General features: G+C 46.3%; 1 protein-coding gene across 1 annotated transcript in view; it reads left to right on the top strand.

Moving 5' to 3' along the window:
• The window catches only part of LOC135368504 (protein tolkin-like), a 159,576-nt gene extending 140,952 nt beyond the window's left edge, over window positions 1-18,624 (top strand). The window contains exons 7-17 of the mRNA XM_064601846.1: window positions 5,467-5,586; window positions 7,476-7,621; window positions 9,344-9,539; window positions 9,638-9,760; window positions 10,253-10,413; window positions 10,478-10,664; window positions 11,598-11,723; window positions 14,382-14,509; window positions 14,893-15,048; window positions 15,776-16,084; window positions 16,714-18,624. Coding sequence (XP_064457916.1) covers window positions 5,467-5,586; window positions 7,476-7,621; window positions 9,344-9,539; window positions 9,638-9,760; window positions 10,253-10,413; window positions 10,478-10,664; window positions 11,598-11,723; window positions 14,382-14,509; window positions 14,893-15,048; window positions 15,776-16,084; window positions 16,714-16,908 — 1,847 coding nt within the window. The 3' untranslated portion in view covers window positions 16,909-18,624. The remainder of the gene's footprint in view (window positions 1-5,466; window positions 5,587-7,475; window positions 7,622-9,343; window positions 9,540-9,637; window positions 9,761-10,252; window positions 10,414-10,477; window positions 10,665-11,597; window positions 11,724-14,381; window positions 14,510-14,892; window positions 15,049-15,775; window positions 16,085-16,713) is intronic.
• The last annotated feature ends 974 nt before the right edge of the window (window positions 18,625-19,598 follow it).

The raw sequence follows: 19,598 nt of genomic DNA, 5'->3' as shown, positions 1-19,598 counted from the left end.
GTTTAGAGACTGTGTTAGCGGTACGCTGAAATTGTGCAGCCACCGCAGCAACAATGGGAAAATGTTAAAACAATTTCACAAGACAGAAAGGCGCTTTCAATAAAAATGTACCATCCCCATATAGCTAACACATTTAACTGTAAAAGCTGCTGTAAATCAGTACATAATGGCCCACCTTTGGCCCATTGTGTTACTGAGGATGCAGCCTGTATACGTGGTGAAGCGTCTCAGTTTTATTGTTTTTAAGCTGTTTCGTCAAGCCGGAGTACACGCAGTTTATACAGTATGTCTTCTCCAAGCTTTTGGAGTATTTCGTATTGCTGCAGTGATCCTCCAAATTACAACGACGGTGTTCAGAAAGGACTCGTGCATAGGTGAGGCGAGACGTGAGGTTAGAGGTGAGTGAGGTTTCTGAGGTAAGAGGTGAGACGTGAGAGTCCCTCACCGTGAGAACACAGTGAGGGGTTTGAGACTCCCAAAGAAAATTATGGTGTTTGAGGTTGAAATTGGGTAAGAAATATAAGATATATAACGTAAGACATACAGATAATCTTACTGGAATTCGAAGATACGCAAACGAAACACAATGCCTCGCATTCCCACTTTGGTATCGTGTCCTACTTCGTTGAAATCAATAAATAAATTTCATCAAACTAAGCTTTATGAATGTAACCAAAACAATTACCAGAAATCACCGTTTTTGACTGCCATGCCGTCCACTGCGCCAGGCAACTCCACTGCGCACGACAAACTCTGATTATATTGACTCCCCACTTCGGTCGGTACATGTCCATAGTATTGGCGAAAGCTCCATGTAGCTTTATCCTTATTAATGATAGATTAAGCGGAATGCGAGCGGCAGAGACTCCATTGCATTCGTGGCCCCATGTGGTTCATCAGGGCCAACGATGGGGGTTACGTCCTGATTAGGTAGGGGACGACCAGGGTACAGTTATAATCCTCTGGATGCGGCTCTGCGCGCTCCTGCGCGCTCCTCTACGTTTACCACGCGCACATACCTACCTGCCTCATTTGTTAGGGCCGGGGCTTATTTAAAAAAAATGCAGCTCCAAAGCTAGATAGCATACGCGGGAACAGAACAGCACAAACGCCCATGGCAGAAAGGCGTTAGAAGTTTATTACGCACAACACGATGTTTCAGATACGACTGTAAGTAATGAAGAATGATCGAAGGTGGCTTCAGAAGATGGCCTCCGCTATGTTCTTCTAGCTTTTGATACCTACGTTGTGCATATTTATACACCGAGCTGCAGTTTTCGTGGTGGTCAGTTGACCGTCTCGGAAACACCGGAAACGGAACCGCTGTCCATGGAGCGCTAGCATCAGGTCGCTTATTTGAAGCCTTGTTCGTGCGAACTCCCTCGACCGTTTCTTACGCTGCGTGTTATATCTTGTCGGAGCCTGCGCTTGGTAAGATGAACGTCTTGCGTGTTGCCCGATAAAAGTATGGTAGGTCGTTTGTGCAGAGGAAAACGCACGAAAAGGGGGGAAAGAGAAGAGAAAGAAACGTTCGGAAGCTTCATCCCCACGCAACTCCACGCTTTACTCTGTGAGATGTCTTCCGGGGGTCCGGTATAGGGTAGTAGTACCCGTAATAACTATACAGGGAGGACAATCTGTCATACTGGGTGGAACACCAGTGTGCTCATCAACCGTAAGGAGAAGTGTCAAAAGTATAGTACATACGCAAGGCGAATCAGTTCGAAGCAGTGTACAAATTCTGCTGTTGTTGTGGGAAAATTTCTTATGTACGTATGAAGGGAGGCAAAGGGGAGCCGGTCCCTCATATACTGGAGAGAGGCCCCTTGATAACGCGGTCCGCTCCCGGGTGGGCCGTGTCTTTGAATGCGCGGCCTATCAAACGGTCAGTGGGGGCGGCATCGCTTCTGGTGCTGTTTCCGGGAAGATTTTTCCTAAAATACACAGGTTGTACCCAACACAAACTATAAGCCGATGGATTCTGCTCTTGGCCGCATAACAGTGCATAGCAGTCCAAGTCATGTAATTTTTTTAATGCGTATTATACGCGCACTTTTGTTAACGCGGTCTGCCTTGGTGGACCGTGTCTTGGAACACGGCCGAACAGTTGCTGGGCAGTTCTGCAGTGCAGATCCTGTAAAGATTTTTCCTAATCTTATACGAATACAACAATGCAGAAAAATCGCTCTGACAGAAGGCCTCAACCACCGCCGCTTAACTGTGATACTCTGCGCATTTTTCTATACCTGGCTGCCTAATCACGACAACAGATTTACTATGCGCCCGTGAAGCAGCGTGATAGCCCCTTTATAACGATCGATCAATCGAAGCGAACAACAGTCCCCATCATTAATTAACGAGCCCACGTTCTGACTCGGAAATCAACTTCGAACAATTTTCACAACGACCGCGTCGGTTCACAAAGCACACGCGCATATAAGATCCATTCCGGTAATTGCGACGGATGTTCCGGTTCCACTTAAACTGCGCTCCGAGCAGGCTTCATCATTGACTTCCAAAATTAACACTTGCGCCTGGGTGCGATCAGGGTCGCATTAAAATCGAGGCAATCCTTCTGGAAACATGCCCCTGGGCTGGTTTTATTCCTCTTTCCTTCTAATGTTTCGCTTTGACAGTGTTTTACCGTATTGAGCACGGTTTTCCAGCGCGTACAAATAACCGACAGGCGCAGATTTTTGTGCCCGCCTGAAGAAGTATATTTTAATCTTAGCTCCTTCCTAAGGCTGCGACAGTGGCCCGTAAATCGTAGTTTTCGATTAACACCGTTCCTGAAAAGTAAAGTAGAAAAGAAGGGATGCACTCTGCTGTTTAAGGTAACGTAATGATGTTCACGGCATCGTTATGTTAACTGCATCTGTCAGAAAAACTGCGATGTTGATGTTGTCGAAAATAATAATATGGAGAAACTGGGACTTCCAAGGCAAGTTGTGCGTTCCATATCAGAAAAGCAACAGTTTAGCAGGTAACAGAACTCTTAAGAAGCGTTACTTTGTACTTGAAACTCACGTCGTTATACTTTCAAAATCAGTTTAGTTAAGTACTTTCGTTTTGATGAAACACAAGCAGTGAAAGCTTTATTCTTCTTTATTGTCACACACAAGCTTTCATGAAGGAGACTTCTTCCGGTGTAAAAGACACGGTGTCTTTTTACAAACGAAGAAATGTAGTCTTCTACATGAAAGCTTGTGTAATAAAGAAGAACGCTTCACTGCTTGAATTTCATCAGCACCGTCACCTTTTTGGGCGTCGGCTGTACCCTTGTACTTCCCTCTGTTACTTTCGTTTTGTTAAGGTTGGTGTTGCTTTCATCTCTGACTAAATGATGACGGTTCACGCATTTGGTACGTGATATCCATAGCTAGCGTACCTCGATAATTCACACATATGCTTTAGTGCTATCTATAAGGCGGCACCGACTGCTCCTCATCATCTAAACGACAAGACACCGCCTACACCGCTGCAAAGACAACCCAACTGTCGGCCCCATGCACTACCCCAAGAAAGGTTGTCGTTGAGCACATACTCCTCCGCTGCCGGACCTATGTCAACGAGAGGCGTACACTGCAGTCGCAGCTTGCCACCCTTGGCTGCCGCCCCTTCAACTTGTCGACCATCCTCGGCCCTTGGGACACCGCGGCCGCCTCCAGGGCGGCCTTACGTCACGTGGTTGACTTCTTTGAGGCGACAGGCCTAAAGGACTCACTATGACCCCAGCAGCGCCCTCGGACACTCCCACCCCCACGATCACGTCCAGCATCGTCATCGCCACTTCGATCATTCCCGTCATCTCTCATCGTCATCACTGATCATTGTCACCACTCATATTAGACCCCTAGCTATGGGGTAGCGTTCCACTCCTAGAGTGGAAAACCTCCCCACTTCATCATCACAATATATATGTTGTTGTTGTTGTTGTGGAAGAGCTGCTTTTTAGTTTCGGTTGAACTTCAGGCTGTCACTTCATCGTGAAATTGCACTTAATTCGTTTGTACGGGAATTACCTATAAACGAGAATATACGCGGGACGATAGAAGGCGGGAAACAGAAGTGTCCGGAGAAGTGTGGAAGGATTGCAGAAAGGGAACACAGTGAAAAGTAACGCCCCTTTTGGGACCCAAACGTGGGACAGGAGCGGTTTGGTGTTGTGTTGAAGGTGGGAAGTTTCTCCCTTTTCATTTCAGTGCTTTAGCTCTGAACATTCATCATCGTTCACCATCTTCTCCCCGTCAAGCAATGGGATAGGGTAACGCCTCAGCGGCGAAACATCCCACTACATCATCATGACTTATTTGTCGTTGTCGTTGCTTTAAAATAGAGATGGGACGAATCCAGACCTCTCGGGTTCCTCCCAACGACACTCCTCCTCCTCCTCCTCGAATCTTTCGAATCCTTTCTTTAAAAACAATTTAAAAAACTAAGAAAAAAAAACTTCTACTGAAAACTGTTTTGAAGCAAATTGTGATATATTCGTTTAATGAAAAAAAAAATCATAATAGTTCAGTTTCGGGAGAAAATATACCCATATAGTTCATTTATTTAAGGTATTGTTCATCGACTACAAGAAATGCATAAATTCTCGAGCCTGAATTGTTTCCTTAAAGCTAAAGCAACAATCAAAAGCAAAACCATATTACTTTTAAACTTGTGATGTAACAGTTCCTGGCTGAACTCTTTCCGTCCAGAGCAATGTAAATAAAGAAACAAGAGAACACCCGTCGGTCAATGATGCTTTCGGCGGACTCCGTGGGCGCCAATTTGAAAAGGAAAGGAACAAACGTGGTTGGTGGATTCGAAAGATTTGATTCGCCGTCTTGGGCACTAGGATTCGGATTCCCGAATCTCGAATCCCTGCCTAGGATTCGTGGATTCAAGGATTCGGTTGGCGCATCCCTGCTTTAAAATCTCAATCTGCTCATATGTCTTCGTGTGACTTTTTTTCTTTTCATATAGGGTGTGGCTTCTTACTTTGAGAAGCGCGTGGTGTTTGTGTTGTGCACCATCGGTTGCAGCTTCTGGCTTCCGTGTATGTTGGACTTGAAACAAAGGCACTAAAGCAACTAACAGAGAAAAACAGTCGATTTAAAACGCTGTGCTTCTACCAATTAGCGTCAACGATTACTTCTTCTCGCCTGCTTATGTATAAGCTTGAGCGACAATAAAATCCGCGTATATCTTATAGGTACTATTTCAAGGCACGCATTGCATTCATATTCCAAATGTGCTGGACTATTGGCAGATTGGGATAACTGAATCTTATACTAGCGTCCCTAGCCTTAACAAAAAAAAAAAAAAAAGAGATAAAGAACGGCCCGAATCGTAAAGGGCGCAGTCTTTCATCCGTGGACACGTTCTGCCACGTCTGTCAAACACCAGGCTTTCGGCGTCAAAGTGTCCGTTGTGTTCGGGCTATGTGTGATGATAATCCTGCATTCGTTTATAATGCAGGTCGCTACTGTGGCTCAGGACAGATCCTGGAAACAGTGAGCACAGGATATCGGATGCTCATCATCTACAAGACTTCGAGCAACCAAGTCGGGCATGTCGGGTTCAGGGCCCATTACGAAGGCAAGAACTTAAACGTAGTTTAAGGCGGGCTCATGCGATCTACAGGGCGAATTCAGCAAAGGTTACACATTTTGATCGCGTCGTAAAAATTGAAGATGACGTTTCTGGCGCTTCAAACTTTCCAGACTGATAGTCATTTGCGTGAAGTTTTACCGATATTTCTTTCAAATGCTCTCACTTCGGAGAAGAAAAAAAAGTCAGAGACAAAGCAAATTCTCACCCCATGCATTTCCTATGGCCTATACCGCCCGGAAACCGCTATGTTTTCCTCTGTCTGCTTCACGTTCACATTCCCATGTATAGGTGGCGCTGCCTCGAAACCTTGCATCTGGTTCATCTGGTTGTTCCATAGGTTTTGGTGCTGCTCAGACTTGTGCCAGTTACTCGAAAAAAGTAACTGATTACCGTTACTTGTACGGAAAAAGTAATTGATTATCGTTACCAATACAAGACTTCAAATGTAATTGAGTAACGAGTAGAAAAGTAACGCGTTACTCCGGTCGTTACTCTGCATTCACGCAAATTATACCCGTCTTTGTGTGCCTCAGCAAAAAAAAAAAAAAAAAAAAAAGAAAGAGAGAAGAGAAGTTCAACAGTGGAACAGCTGCGCAATAACCCAAAAATATGTACGTCTACTGTAGCTATCGCCCGGGAAGACGTTGACCGGATTGTGGAAGATCATGTGTGGAACTTCCCCATGACTCACTAAACCTCCAAAGCTACCACAAAGGTACCACCACACTGGTGTAGGAACAGATCAGGGGGAGAGGTCCTGAAATTCCAGAACAAAGGCCGATGGCACGAAGATCTTGACTTGGGGCAGAACGTCTAAAATATGAGTTAGTCTCTGCCGGGAAAGTAATCAATTACTGAGTAATCGATTACTCAGAACAGTAATTGATTACTCGAAAAGTTACTTTGACTTTAAAGTAACTGATTACTCAAAAAATTACTCAAAAAAGTAATTGATTACAAGTAACGCAATTACTAGTAACGCCTTACGCACAAGTCTGGTGCTGCTTCATGTCCAGGTAGCGCCACCTATACGTCTTGATCTGAACGTGAAGCAGGCAGAGGAAAAAAAATTGCGGTTTGCGGGCGGTATAGGCCATAGGAAATGCATGGGGTGAGAATTTGCTTTGCTTCTAACTTTTTTTTCTAAAAAGTGAGAGCATATGAAAAAAATATGAATAAAACTTCAGGCGGATGACTATCAGTCTGCAATGTTTGAAGCACCAGGGACGTCATCTTGTATTTTTACGACTTGATCGAAGTGTGCAACCTTTACTAAATTCATCCTGTAGTTTACGTTCGCTTCCGGCTAAAGATGGCGGCACCCTCCGAAAATTGTCTTCTTTATTTTGCTATGCTGCTGCGCTCTAAGGAAGTGATGTAAAGGGCGCCAGTGGGCAGAGCGTGCTAGCAAATGACAAAAACATTATTTTCATACGCAGGGATCTGGAAAACTGCAGTAAGTTTGTCGAATTTGTTGATTGCAATCAATTCCTCGACTGTTACTGTAGAGAATGACATCATTTTGGCCCAGATATCGCGGCTGTGCGTGCCGAGAAAAGCGATTGATTGATTGATTGATTGATTTTTGATTGTTGCATCTCCCATAGACTTCCACGCATTGAAAATTTGACAAACTTCAATTCGCCAAAAATCAGAGGATCACTTTTTAGCCTTCAAAAACGAGTCATTCCCTAGATAAACTCGAGAGGAACACGAATGTACCTGTTTCGTGAAATAGCGAGGTTTACGAGGAGTCTGCGAACAAAAATGTCTCATATAGACTTTCTTAAGAAGTGAGTCCGCCTTAAACGCGCTACGCATGTTTGCTTTGCCGATGGCGTATTCACGTCAGTAACCCACGATTCCAATCGTAGCTGTGTGTGGAGGGGATGTGGTGATGGAAGAAGGTGTCCTTCAGAGCCCCAACTATCCCGACGACTATCGGCCAAATAAGGAATGTGTCTGGCGAATCACTGTGCCCGAAAAGTTTCAGGTTGCTCTCAAATTTCAGTCCTTTGAGGTAAGTGCGCCCCTTCTCGTTTCCTTTTCTCGTGCGCGTTAATAGTGTCGCGATCATAGTATTTTAACACGATTGATTGATTGATCGGTAAAAGAAAAAAAAAGGGGGGATGTTAGTCTTGAGCCACTCGAGAACTTAACACGTGTTACGGGATACGGAAAAATCGTCCCCGGAGAAAATGTCCCCGGAAAAGAAAGTCCCCGGAAAAATCGTCCCCGATGGGAACTCAGGTTAGAACCAGGTCCTAGGTTAGTTTTGAGAAGTTAGGTTAGTTTAGGCTTGACAGTTCACCATGCGGTTGAGGGGGGGGGGGGGGGCTACCCACAGCTGGGCACGCGCGCTACGACGCTACGCTATAGCGCCGTTTGACGAAAACTACTCTTCTTGGTACTTTTCTTGCGGGGACGATTTCTCCTACACCCCGTGGTATGACAGCCTTTAATGATGTTCTTCGACAACATGATGTCGACATTGTTGCGAGTCATAAAGTTTTCGCGACAGACTAACGGTTGTTCATGGACACCACGAAAATAAAAATTGAATTGAATTGAATTGAATTGAATTGAATAGTGTTATTTCCCGTTCGCACTGCCGCACACAACCTGTATCGGCATTCGATCATGATTGGGGCTGCCCGGTTCGACATATAGCCGATGTCCGCACTTGACATTGAGGATCCAAGTTTTCATCTGATGACAACCGCACGGGGTGAAGCGGACAAGAAGCCACTGGGCCTGCGCCGATCCTACCTGAGATGTGTAATCTCGTTCACGAACGAAGGACAAATGTCTGCGCGATATGGATCCCGCGTCAGTGCGAACGGGGTATTAGATGTATCTTTAATCCAGGACGTCCATACGGGCAAAATATCGTTTCAAGCATCGAACGTGGGCAGCGTAATACAATTCTCTCTAGCAAAAAAGTTCGAGGAGATAGAGAAGTCAACAACGGACCTCCCTCATCGATTCTCTAGCCTAGCCTATTCTTGACGCCGGTAAATAACTCAGATGATACTCCATCACAAAAGATACAAACACGTGCAGAAGGTACAACCAAACGCAGGCTGGTATTACTGCAGAGTATAAACGTGGAGGATGTCGACCCAAAAACGAGGGTACTGTAACGCGCACGATGAGTTATCCCAACCGATCGCAGCGTAACATAGCGACATAGTGTGTTTCACTGCATCGTACGCTATCGCCTTTGGGTACGCAAGGGGTAGAGCGGTGGTTCTGCGTACTGCGCACTCTAAGGCAATAGCGTACAATGCACTAAAACTAGCTATTAATTATATTCTGACCAAGGACGCATGACATTCAACAAGTGGCCTGTATAATCGGTCTCAAATTTAAATTGCGAGCCTTTTAAAAATTCGTCGAACCTCTTAGATTCCCCTGTTATGGCAAACGCCTCCTTTTCTACTTGATCGAACTTCAGCTGGAAGCAGTTGGTTGGTATAAAGAAGAAAAATATGGAGATATGTAAGTAAATGATATACTATAGGGTAGTGCAACTTAAAACCCTATCGTCATCATCGCGCATCAACTAAGTCTTTGTCTAACTTTCTATGTTATCTAGGTGAGTGATCACGAAGGCATCGTACGATTTCATGGACGTAATGAAATTATCGCGAGCGCTATCATTCATGGCTTCATGTTCATCTCCATATTTTGCTTTCATTTCCAATCCAATCAAATCCAATGGGTTTACGTTCCCGCGCAGGTGGAGAGCCACGACAACTGCGTGTACGACTACTTAGAAGTGCGCGACGGGCATGACGCGAACAGCCCCCTGCTGGGAAAGTTCTGCAGCTATAAAATTCCGGATGACTTGCGCTCATCATCGAACAAGATGCTCGTGAAGTTTGTATCAGATGGATCAGTCAACAAACCTGGTTTCTCGGCTACCTTCATGAAAGGTACGCGGGTCGACCTGGCTATCCGTGAGGATGCATCGTGTCTCACCTTTCATTTTCTATGGCGAGTATGAATGATATTCCAACTGTCACGATCGCAGAGTATGACGAGTGCAAAAACGAGGACCACGGGTGTGAACACCAATGCGTGAACACTCTTGGGGGATACCGCTGCCAGTGCACCATTGGGTATGAGCTGCACTCCGATGGAAAGAAGTGCGAAGGTACGTAGACTATTAAAACCGGTACAATTCGAATGCAAAGTACGGAATAAAGCAGTAAGGGTACCAGGAAAACTTGTATAGTGCCGGACGAATGTTTATGGAACACCTTCCTGAGAAAACTCGCGCTATGGGACCCGTACGGACTTACAGACACGTGCCTAGGTAACTCAGTCACCTGTTTGCAAGTTCGTACGGTACCGATCGCTACGAGCGTGTCACTCTAAGGAAGGAATGCGCCGGTGCGTGTTCCGTAAACTTTTGCACAGCACTGTACCATCACTTCCAAGCTATGGTCCAGGACTGGTTCATCGTGACAACCTCTTCAGACTGTTCAATGAATATGGCATTGAGCGGACATGTTTCGTCAGTTTGTTCCAATTGGAGCACGGCAGAGAAGCGACGACTGGCAATAACATCATTCACGAATGTATCTTGCAACCATGTTGTTGCATGCCTGCGTAATCTAATGCTGAACGCCCGTTGTGCACGTAGACGCCTGTGGAGGTCGTATCCAAGCATCGAACGGTACCATCACAAGCCCTTCGTTCCCAGACCTGTACCCGTCCAACAAAAACTGCATCTGGGAAATTGTGGCGCCTCCGCAGTATCGCATCACTCTCAACTTCACACACTTTGACCTTGAAGGCAATAACGTAAGCTAATTTTCCTCAGTTATGTGTCGTCGATACCCATTCTTTTCTCTGCCGTGTCATGCAGCAAGACTGTGAGTACGACAGCCTGGACATCATGAGCAAGATGAGCGACGAAACAATGCGGAAACACGGCATCTTCTGCGGCTCCTACCTGCCACCGGTCATCACGTCCGAGGACAATAACCTGCGCCTCGAGTTTAGCTCAGACAACTCCGTCCAGAAGAGCGGCTTTGCTGCCATCTTCCTCACGGGTCAGTTCCGCTGACCATCCTTCACTGTAGCACCTATCCAATATGTATCTTGCAACGGGGAAATAGAAGCGTTTCAATAGGACCCACATGAGGGACCTGTGTACTGGGGTAGCAACGGCCAGCAATGCAACGGTACGCTACAGCTTTTTATGTCCGGCAGCGGTCCATTGCAGCTGATGCTCGGATGAGGTAGCGCAGGTGTCTTCACAAATTTGGAAAGCGACTTATTGGAAATGGCTACCAGGGCATATTGTAAACTTTTTCACACCTTTAAAGGTGTGCGTTACGAACATTCAACCTGGTTGCGTAACATTGCATCTCCAGGATGATATTTTGCAAAATTTGGAAAGCATTACTAAAGATCAAGTGCCAGTGCATATCTTGCTTTCATTATGTCTTGGATATCGTAGGTACGAGCTAATGCATATATGCATCGCTATCGATAATCGAGCACGCGCAAGTGTCTACAATACTGTTGAACAATGTTGAGATGTTGCAAGACTGAATTTTTGGAGGACAGTCAACACACGAGTAAAGAAAATTTGTGCGAAACCGTGCTCCATTATGGTGTTACGAAAATTACACCTAAAAAGGCGTGCGCCATGCGCGTTATTACACCTTTAAAGGTGTGAAAAGATTCAGAGTGTAGGGGGCTTGAGCCTGGTAAGACGTGTCTGTCCATGCCTTACTTTGCTTATAAGTCGTAGTAGAAGGTGTAACTATTTGGCGATTTTTAGTAAGATGGTTGATAACCTCAGTGTCGAAGCGCAGTACTCACCAAAACCAGCCAAAGAATATAAGAAGGTGCCGTAAATTGTGCCGATTAGCGCTGCACTCCGGAGAATGACGCCCATAACTTTTGTTCCGACAACTCTGTTTCCGACTACCGCCCATGACAACACGCTTACAAACCCAAGTACCTTGACCTTTCAGACAAAGACGAGTGCGCACATAACAATGGCGGCTGCCAGCACATCTGCAAGAACATTGTGGGGAGCTACATTTGCGCTTGCCAGAACGGCTTCGTTCTCCACCCGAACAAGCACGATTGCAAAGAGGGTAAGTACCACCGGAAAGATCGCTGGTCTCTAGCAACGCCATGGCCGGTGTCGCCACCGAGGAGGCACAGAGAACACAGAACTGCGCTCCCTCCGTTGCCGTGGGTTCCTCCTTCTGAACAACATCGCCAGCCGCCACATCTCCTTCCATATCCGTGGTCTGTGGTCGTCGGTCGCCCAGTGCGAGTCTTCGGACCGACACCCTATCAACGAAGACGTCCTGATAACATATGGGCCAGATGAAAGCTATGCCTCATGGACGCATATCAGACGCATAGCCCACCTATTTTTTCCTTTGTTTTCGCATGTTCTCTGTATTCAGTCAGTTCCCTGTCTCCAAAAGATACTTCACAGTCTCACAGATGGCATAACGAAATCGTGCCATTGGGCGTGTGATGTTTGCAACGTAGAGGCGTGTACACGAATACAAGACTAATTGTACGTTCCACGAGACAGAGACAGAACGCCATGACATCACACGAAACAACACATACGCTTTACATGCTAAAAGTATCGCTGAATACTGAATGCGAGTGCCATACTTGTGTTGCCTATCCCTTCTTTATGGAAGACACCAAAGAAAGTAGCACGTTAAGGTATATGTTGAGCCTAAGTGAATGCACGCGAACGGACTGGAAAGCACAAGGATGGCCTACGAAGATGGAGAGCCATAAAGTGCATTCAGTACTAGACAGTCCTTATAGCGGAGTCCATAGCTGTGCACCTTCGTACTTCTAGTTCACAAACAGAAAGGGAGCTAGGCTCCTCGCGACTTCTCGGCTTCCTTGTACGGCGCTGAATGAGTCTGCTGATCCGGAAGATCATCCCAAGATATAGACACTGAAATAAACACAGACTCTCATATATAGACCGGAGTTGGGAAGTGGTATTTTTGGGTTCCGCCACGTGATATGCCTCCGTGTGTGTCTCGGAGCTTGGTTTCCGAAAGCCAGAGCTGCTTTTTGTTTTGTGACTGTGTACTGTTATGGTGTACATGTTGTTGAGTAGAAACAGCTGACGGTAAATGCTTCTGCGATGCTTTTCTATGGTTGACGCAGGGCATAAATCTGAACAGCGAGACTTTAGCCAAAAATGTTGATATCAATAAAGGTGTTTACTTTGCATCAAAGTGTTTACTGGAAAATTATCACACACCTCCGCACCACCACTCTATCGGGTATTTTTAAGTCGCATGCACACCCGTAGTGCACCGTAGGGTACCATAAGATAGTGCTTGTTGTAAATTTGTTAGAAAGTCATCTCACATCGACCACGACGGTATTTGCACCTGCTTTTTGGAACACAAGTAAAGAAGTAATGACGAAGTTCATACACAGGTGGGCTGCATACTATTATTAATAATACGGTTTCAGTACAGGCACGTAGCCCGTAAACGTAACACGTACGTAAGAGTACGGTAGTTTTAGTGAGACGATTTAAAAATTTCGATCACGTTCCATAGCAAGAGCATATGGAGAAGTTCCACACCAAGGTTCATTCGAACAATAAGTCCCGATATGAAACGGTAATGGCGACAAAAAAGACGTACTTCACTTTTTTCGCCCTGTCGCCCTGCATTTGCTACACGTGAAGCGTTAGCGACAATTACCAGCAATTGCTCTTGCTTCGCTGCAAGCAAAAGTTTTAGCACATATCATCACCATTGTAATCTCCCAGATCAAGCTGCAATGCTGCAAATAACATGCTATCGAAATTGTTCATGCAAGATGCGGTATGCCTCGATGGCTGTGTAAAGGCATTGATGTTGTTTTCCAAACCGATATGACCCAATCAAAACTCACTAGTGATATTGGAAGAAATAACGAAGTTTATGCTAAATCGTCCCCAACATGTGTCTTATATTTACCATCAATTGCAGAGTACAGCGAGAGTATGCCCAAAGCTGTGTAAGAGCGATTAAAACTCGTGCCCTTTACTTTGCACAGATTGGAAAATTAAAACGAGGGGACACGTTTCAAATTCTGGGGGTCCTGACGTCTTTGGGATAAACAAGCTGCAGTTCGGTTATCAACGCATATCGAAAGCGAGATGAAGAGGTAGTCAGTGAGTAGTCACGTTGGAGGTCAGTCATTTATTAGACCGTTGCATGAAACAAACAAAGAAAGCATCATAGTCACTAAGAATGAGGGTTACCTCAGAAACAGGGTTACACAAGAACGGTTATGAGAACTCATATACTGGACCCGCAAATCAAGAACCCCTGTGACATCAGTGAGTAAAATGGCGCACCTGGTGCATTCCCATCTCTCGTACATAAAGGAAACAAATCTACTATACGGGTACTTACTGGTCTCACATATTTCCAATGCCACATTACACACGTTTTTGACGAGCAATTTTTACGAGCTAGAACAACCACACTGGTACCCACGGGCATAAATGATACTCTAATGTGAAGCGACATAATTAAGTCGCAGAGATTACTCAATTTAAGCCAGGGTTGTGCAAGAGCATCGGAAAGCAGACAGCGCACAAAGTCACGCTACGTGTGCGTGCCCTTTTACCTGCTTCGGCACATCTGCCACGTCAGCAATAATGATTTCCTACTCAAACAGCACTCTTTCCATTTGTTTGACCTTGAAATCATGCAAATTACAATTCAGTAACGATGCCTTGCATGACTGATATGGCTGTGCAGGATCATGTACGCAGCAGATAACGACTCCATTGGGTGAGATCAACAGCCCCAACTACCCGGACTCTTACCCGAGCAGGAAGGACTGTGCTTGGCTTTTCACCACCACGCCGGGACACCGCCTCAAACTGGTATGCTCACGACCTGCTACACGACACGCTGTTTTCTCCTTAAAGTATACACTCCGAAACCCCGCAGTGGCTCGGTTCTCGGCAGTACACGTGTAACTGCCCTCGCCTGCCTTGGTGTTGAGCCAGCATTCGTGCTTTCCCGCGTGATAATCTGTACTCGTGACAGATGACTCAATCGCTGTTAGAGATAGGCTTTATCAGTGTGTACAAAACCTTCAAAGTCGGCGTCGCCAAAGTGCTACATCCGATGTCTTGACCGTTGGAGAGATTTCAGAACACGACTCAAAGTTTTATGGAGATTATGGAGAGTTATCGGGATACAACGTGATGCCAATAAATAAATTTAACGTTATTAATAAACCATCGGGCATTTTTTTGTGCAGATCTTCAATGATTTTGAGCTGGAGCCGCATCAGGAGTGCGCCTACGACCACATCTCCCTGTACGACGGCGACAGCACGGATGCCCCAACGCTAGGCCGCTTCTGCGGAGCGAAAGTGCCCCATCCCATCCTTTCCTCGTCTAATCGCATGTACATGGTAAGTCCTCTGCCTCAGGTTCCTCTATGGAACACAATGGGCTTTACCGTTCGTTTTTTCTACAATTTCCAAGAACAACAACAACAAATAAGTCGTGACTATGACCTGGGGTGATTCACCACTGGAGAGCAGTACACTACCCCATTACACGCGGAACATTAGATGTGAGAACCTACGTTTACATTTTTTTCTTTCTATTTTTATTAGATGTGAGACATGAGAATGAAGTTAAAGTTATGTGCAAGTACATAGCTCTCCTCCACTGGCTGCGCCACACCACAAAAAGGAAGGTGAAGAAAAAAAAAACACACACACATGAAAGAAGCACCAATGACTGAAGCTGACTGAATGAGGCAGCTAGTTGTGAACCCTGAACCTTGTTCCTCACCCATCCTACACGAGAGCCGCACACCTGAAGAACAGCATCCAGAAACGAATGTTTGTTCAAAGGCACGCCTCAGACTGTGGATTAGCCATTCCTAGTTGCTTTTTGCAAAGTTAGAAGATGACATCCGGTAATTCTGGACCGGCAGCTTTTCAGGAAGCTTATTTGCCCTGCCCTGCTTTTATGCCCTTGTGCAATGACATTATATCCCATCACCTCGTGACCTGTATTTGTAGTAGATGCCCTTCCAGCAGGGCAAAGTTTCTTTGCCCTTCTAAGTAGTCCTATAGGAGAAGACATAGTGTCTTTCTTCGTCTTGATGTGCCCGTCGCATTCACGCAGGTGTTCAAGAGCGATGCGTCCGTGCAGCGCAAGGGTTTCAAAGCGGCGCACTCGACGGCGTGCGGAGGGCGGCTGCTGGCTACCGGCCGCACCGTGGAGCACCTCTACTCGCACGCCAAGTACGGTGACCAAAACTATGACAACAAGGAAGACTGCGACTGGCTCGTCGAGGCAGAGTTTGGTCGGGTGCGCCTCCGCTTCTTAACCTTCGAGCTTGAGCACGAACAGGACTGTGGCTACGACTACGTCCAGCTCTTTGATGGCTATGACGATTCTGCCGCCGTTCTCGGCAAGTTCTGCGGAAACAAGGTACACACTTCTTCTGACTTCGTTGGGGAGTGGGCGATACTTAAAACGTTCCGTTCCGTTTTCTGGCACAGTGAATGACGTACGCAATTTTAAGCATTCTTGCCGTAATCTTGCGTAGTGGTGGTGGTGGTGGAGGTGGTAAAAGAGCTCGCCGTTGTCGGCCTCACAGAGGTGGGCAACGTCACGACTAACGACCTTTGGGAATGTATGTCCTGGACCGAATTCTAAGGGAACTGTACCGACATATGTCTGAAAGCGTCTGAGGAAAAACACCAGCACCGGGATTCAAACCCAGGTACCTCCCAGTCTCGACCTAACATGGCCCGCACGCTAACCACTGAGCCACGTGAGCTGCCCTGAGGTATCCCTTGGGCTAGAGGGGCCCTCGCAGTAGTTCTGGCAATGGATTGGGCACGCGCTCGCTGCGCGTGCAGGAAGCGCTGCCAAAGCTATTGAGCCGGCTAGGGATCCCTCAGTGGTGAGCTAGAATAATAAAATTGCGGCGAATCCATAAAATTGCGTATGTCATGTGCTGTACTGCAGAACGTAACGGAACCGCAACCAATCTAAGCAATGGTGCTGCCCCTTCCCTGTACTGTTCCTTGACTGCCCCCTTCGTTCTTCCACAGTTGCCTGGCGAGTTCACTTCGAGTTCAAACGCAATTCTATTGCGCTTCCGCTCGGATGACAACATCAATGCCAAAGGATTCTCAGCTGCTTACGTTGTCGTCGACGACGAAGACGGCATGGCTTCAACAACGCAAGACACCCTCACAACGTCTTCCCACCAAACAGACCACAAGGCACGGTTCTTCCGGCCCTAACTCCAACTGTTCCGTAGAAGAAAAAAAAAAGCTCTATGGACAGTGAAACTGGCGGACTGACCTTATGCCGTTGGTGACGCCATTCGTTGGCATGTGCGAAGAGGACAACGCGAGGGTATTCTATCGTCCAGCCACTCGGTATATTCGTTGCGGGTCAGTTTTGGTGTCACGCTGGGAATGGTGAGGTTGGTAGGTCAAGCACGCTGATGTTTGGTTCGCATTCGGAAACATCGTCGTCAAAATACGTACAGGAATCGTGAGCTCGAGACGAAAACCGTTTTGAGGCGGCGACAGCGTGGCTCCTGCTACTTGAAGGCGAAGTAACAAAAGGGCATTTGCTGGAGGAGGAGGAGGAGGCGCTTCATGGCATAAATATATTAATGTGATTTCACGTTCACTGTCTCATCTTTTGGGTATCCCATGTAATGCCGCGTTATCTGTGCTCCACCAGTGAGACGACACGGAAACATTGCGTAGCATTGGGTAAGTATATGGTTGCCGTCGTCATTGTCACTTCAAATGGAAAGGAAATGGCGATGCTGTGTAATATAGCACAAAAGGAATCCCCCAGCTTCCCCTGTTTAAGTTTTATTCTCTTATTTTATGGTAGTGTGTGGGGAGCAACCCTTTCAAAAGTAAATCCGTCGAGACAGCCCCTTACGCAGCTGCCCCATTGCATCATTGCAGTTTGCATGTGATAATTTGTGTGCAACTTCATTTTACCTCATGCAGTGTGGGTGCCCTGCGCTGGTGTCGCGTGTGAGCTGATAAGCGACTGGTACGTTATCAGAGCTATGGACAGGAAACACGCGTCGACCATTTACGAAGTCTAAGTTGATGGCAGATTACGTTAGGGAAAGGGTTTCGCATACAGCTTGCTTTGCTGCAGGTGAGAAATTCGCTAAAGCAAAAAGTACGAGACGTATTGAAATGATGATTATCAGTATAAACAAATAGTGTATGCGTGTTGTACTAAGCCCACGATGAAATGTTTCTAAATCCAATTCGAATCTGAAAATAGAGTATCATTTTGTGTCTCTCACGTTTATTCTCAGTGTTTTGGATGATACAGGCGGTATGTGGCCTTCACTGTTCAATTGTCTGAGGATGATTTTCACATCGGTCTTGTGAATGAGTACATGCAGTTTCGGTCAGCATTCACTCTCTCATTTATATTTCTTTTCCTTTTTTTTTACATTTTACGGCTCCTTATCTTTGCAAGAGATAGTGGTGCCAAAAGCTGCGCGATACCCTTCGAACGTTTCACCATTGCAAATACTGAACACCCCAGCGTCTACTATTGATTTATTACCGAATGCTATGTGGCTCGTTAAATGGAGTTTGGGAGCCGTAGGAAGGTGACGCCATCTGTGAGATACAATAGTAACTGGCATCCGAAAGCTTTTGAATTAAAAGGTGCCAGTTCTCGGTCAGCTGACTCAGCTCCAACGTGGTTATAAACCCTGCAATGTCTCTTGTCAGTGCACGCAATGCCATGATGCAGGATAGACTGATTTACAGTAGGTGACAGCTCGATAACTCAGGGTCCGAGGAATAATCACAACATATCATTTCATCGCGATGGCACAGAGGAATGACGATGTCACACAGATGAGACGAAGGGCGTGTTTGTGAGAGTTGTGCAAAATGGGTTCGATGAAATCGTGGTATATTGAAAATGAAAAGGATGAAGAAATAAAATGCTGATTTAGAAGATTTCTGCTTCTGGTTATATTGGGTTTTTTCGAACCGTATGTGTCCGTGACATAGTTTTATCAGGTAATCTTAACCTGTGAGGAGTGTCCCATAGGTTCTCGGCCTGACACATCTTCACCTGATGTCCCGACATGAAGAAGGTATATTGCAGATGGTCCTAAGGTTACTCAAACCAACGCGTCACACCACATCTATAGGGCAGATCCCGCGGACTTTACTTTCGGGTCAGGTTTGTGACTTTGGACGTAACCTCTGTCCACCACTTGTAACATGAGAGCCACGACCAGGCCAAACATTGGAACACCCGTCCACCGAAGAAAGATCGGTCTGTTCCATCAGCTAGCGAGGTGATGCCCACGTTTTTCGGAATTCAGAAGGCGTTGGGGGCTACTACGCAACCCAGATACATTGCCATGAAGGTCAAACGACGGGAATGCTCCGGAAAAGGGGACTGTTCCATGAAGACAAGGCGTTCTCACACCGTCCTGTTGCAGCGAAGGCTTCCATCCACTACTGCGGCTTTTCCGTGGTCACCTATCCACCAACTATAGTAACAGTATAGTATAGTATTAGTATAGTAATCGCGTGTCCCTTCGTCCCTCAAACTCGGATGTTGCCTTCGTCCAGAAGATGTGGGTTCGAGTCCTGCAGCTGGCTAACCTTTTCAGTGACTTCCTTCTTGTTGATGCTTGGGTGTTGTCTTTTCGTCTGCGTTCCAGCCCCAGAACATCAATTTCCATCGCTGTCTCTCCGTGGTTCGAATCCCACCGCTGTCTTGCTTTTTCGACGACTGCCATATTTGTACTGTCTCTCTTATGATGCAATAGTGATGAACGAAGTACGAGGAGGCAGAGGCGGGCTGGGGCCCGATCTTCAACTTGCCGTTGGCTTTGCGGCTTTGGATCGCGCGATCTTTAAATATAACGATCGCTAAATGAAAGTCGAAGATGCCGGCCCACAGCTATACCAATGGA

Source organism: Ornithodoros turicata, chromosome 9 (genome assembly GCF_037126465.1).
Source record: "Ornithodoros turicata isolate Travis chromosome 9, ASM3712646v1, whole genome shotgun sequence".
NCBI lineage: Eukaryota > Metazoa > Arthropoda > Arachnida > Ixodida > Argasidae > Ornithodoros > Ornithodoros turicata.
The sequence above is the reverse complement of the archived record's forward strand: the minus strand, read 5'-3'. Positions and strand labels throughout refer to the sequence as shown.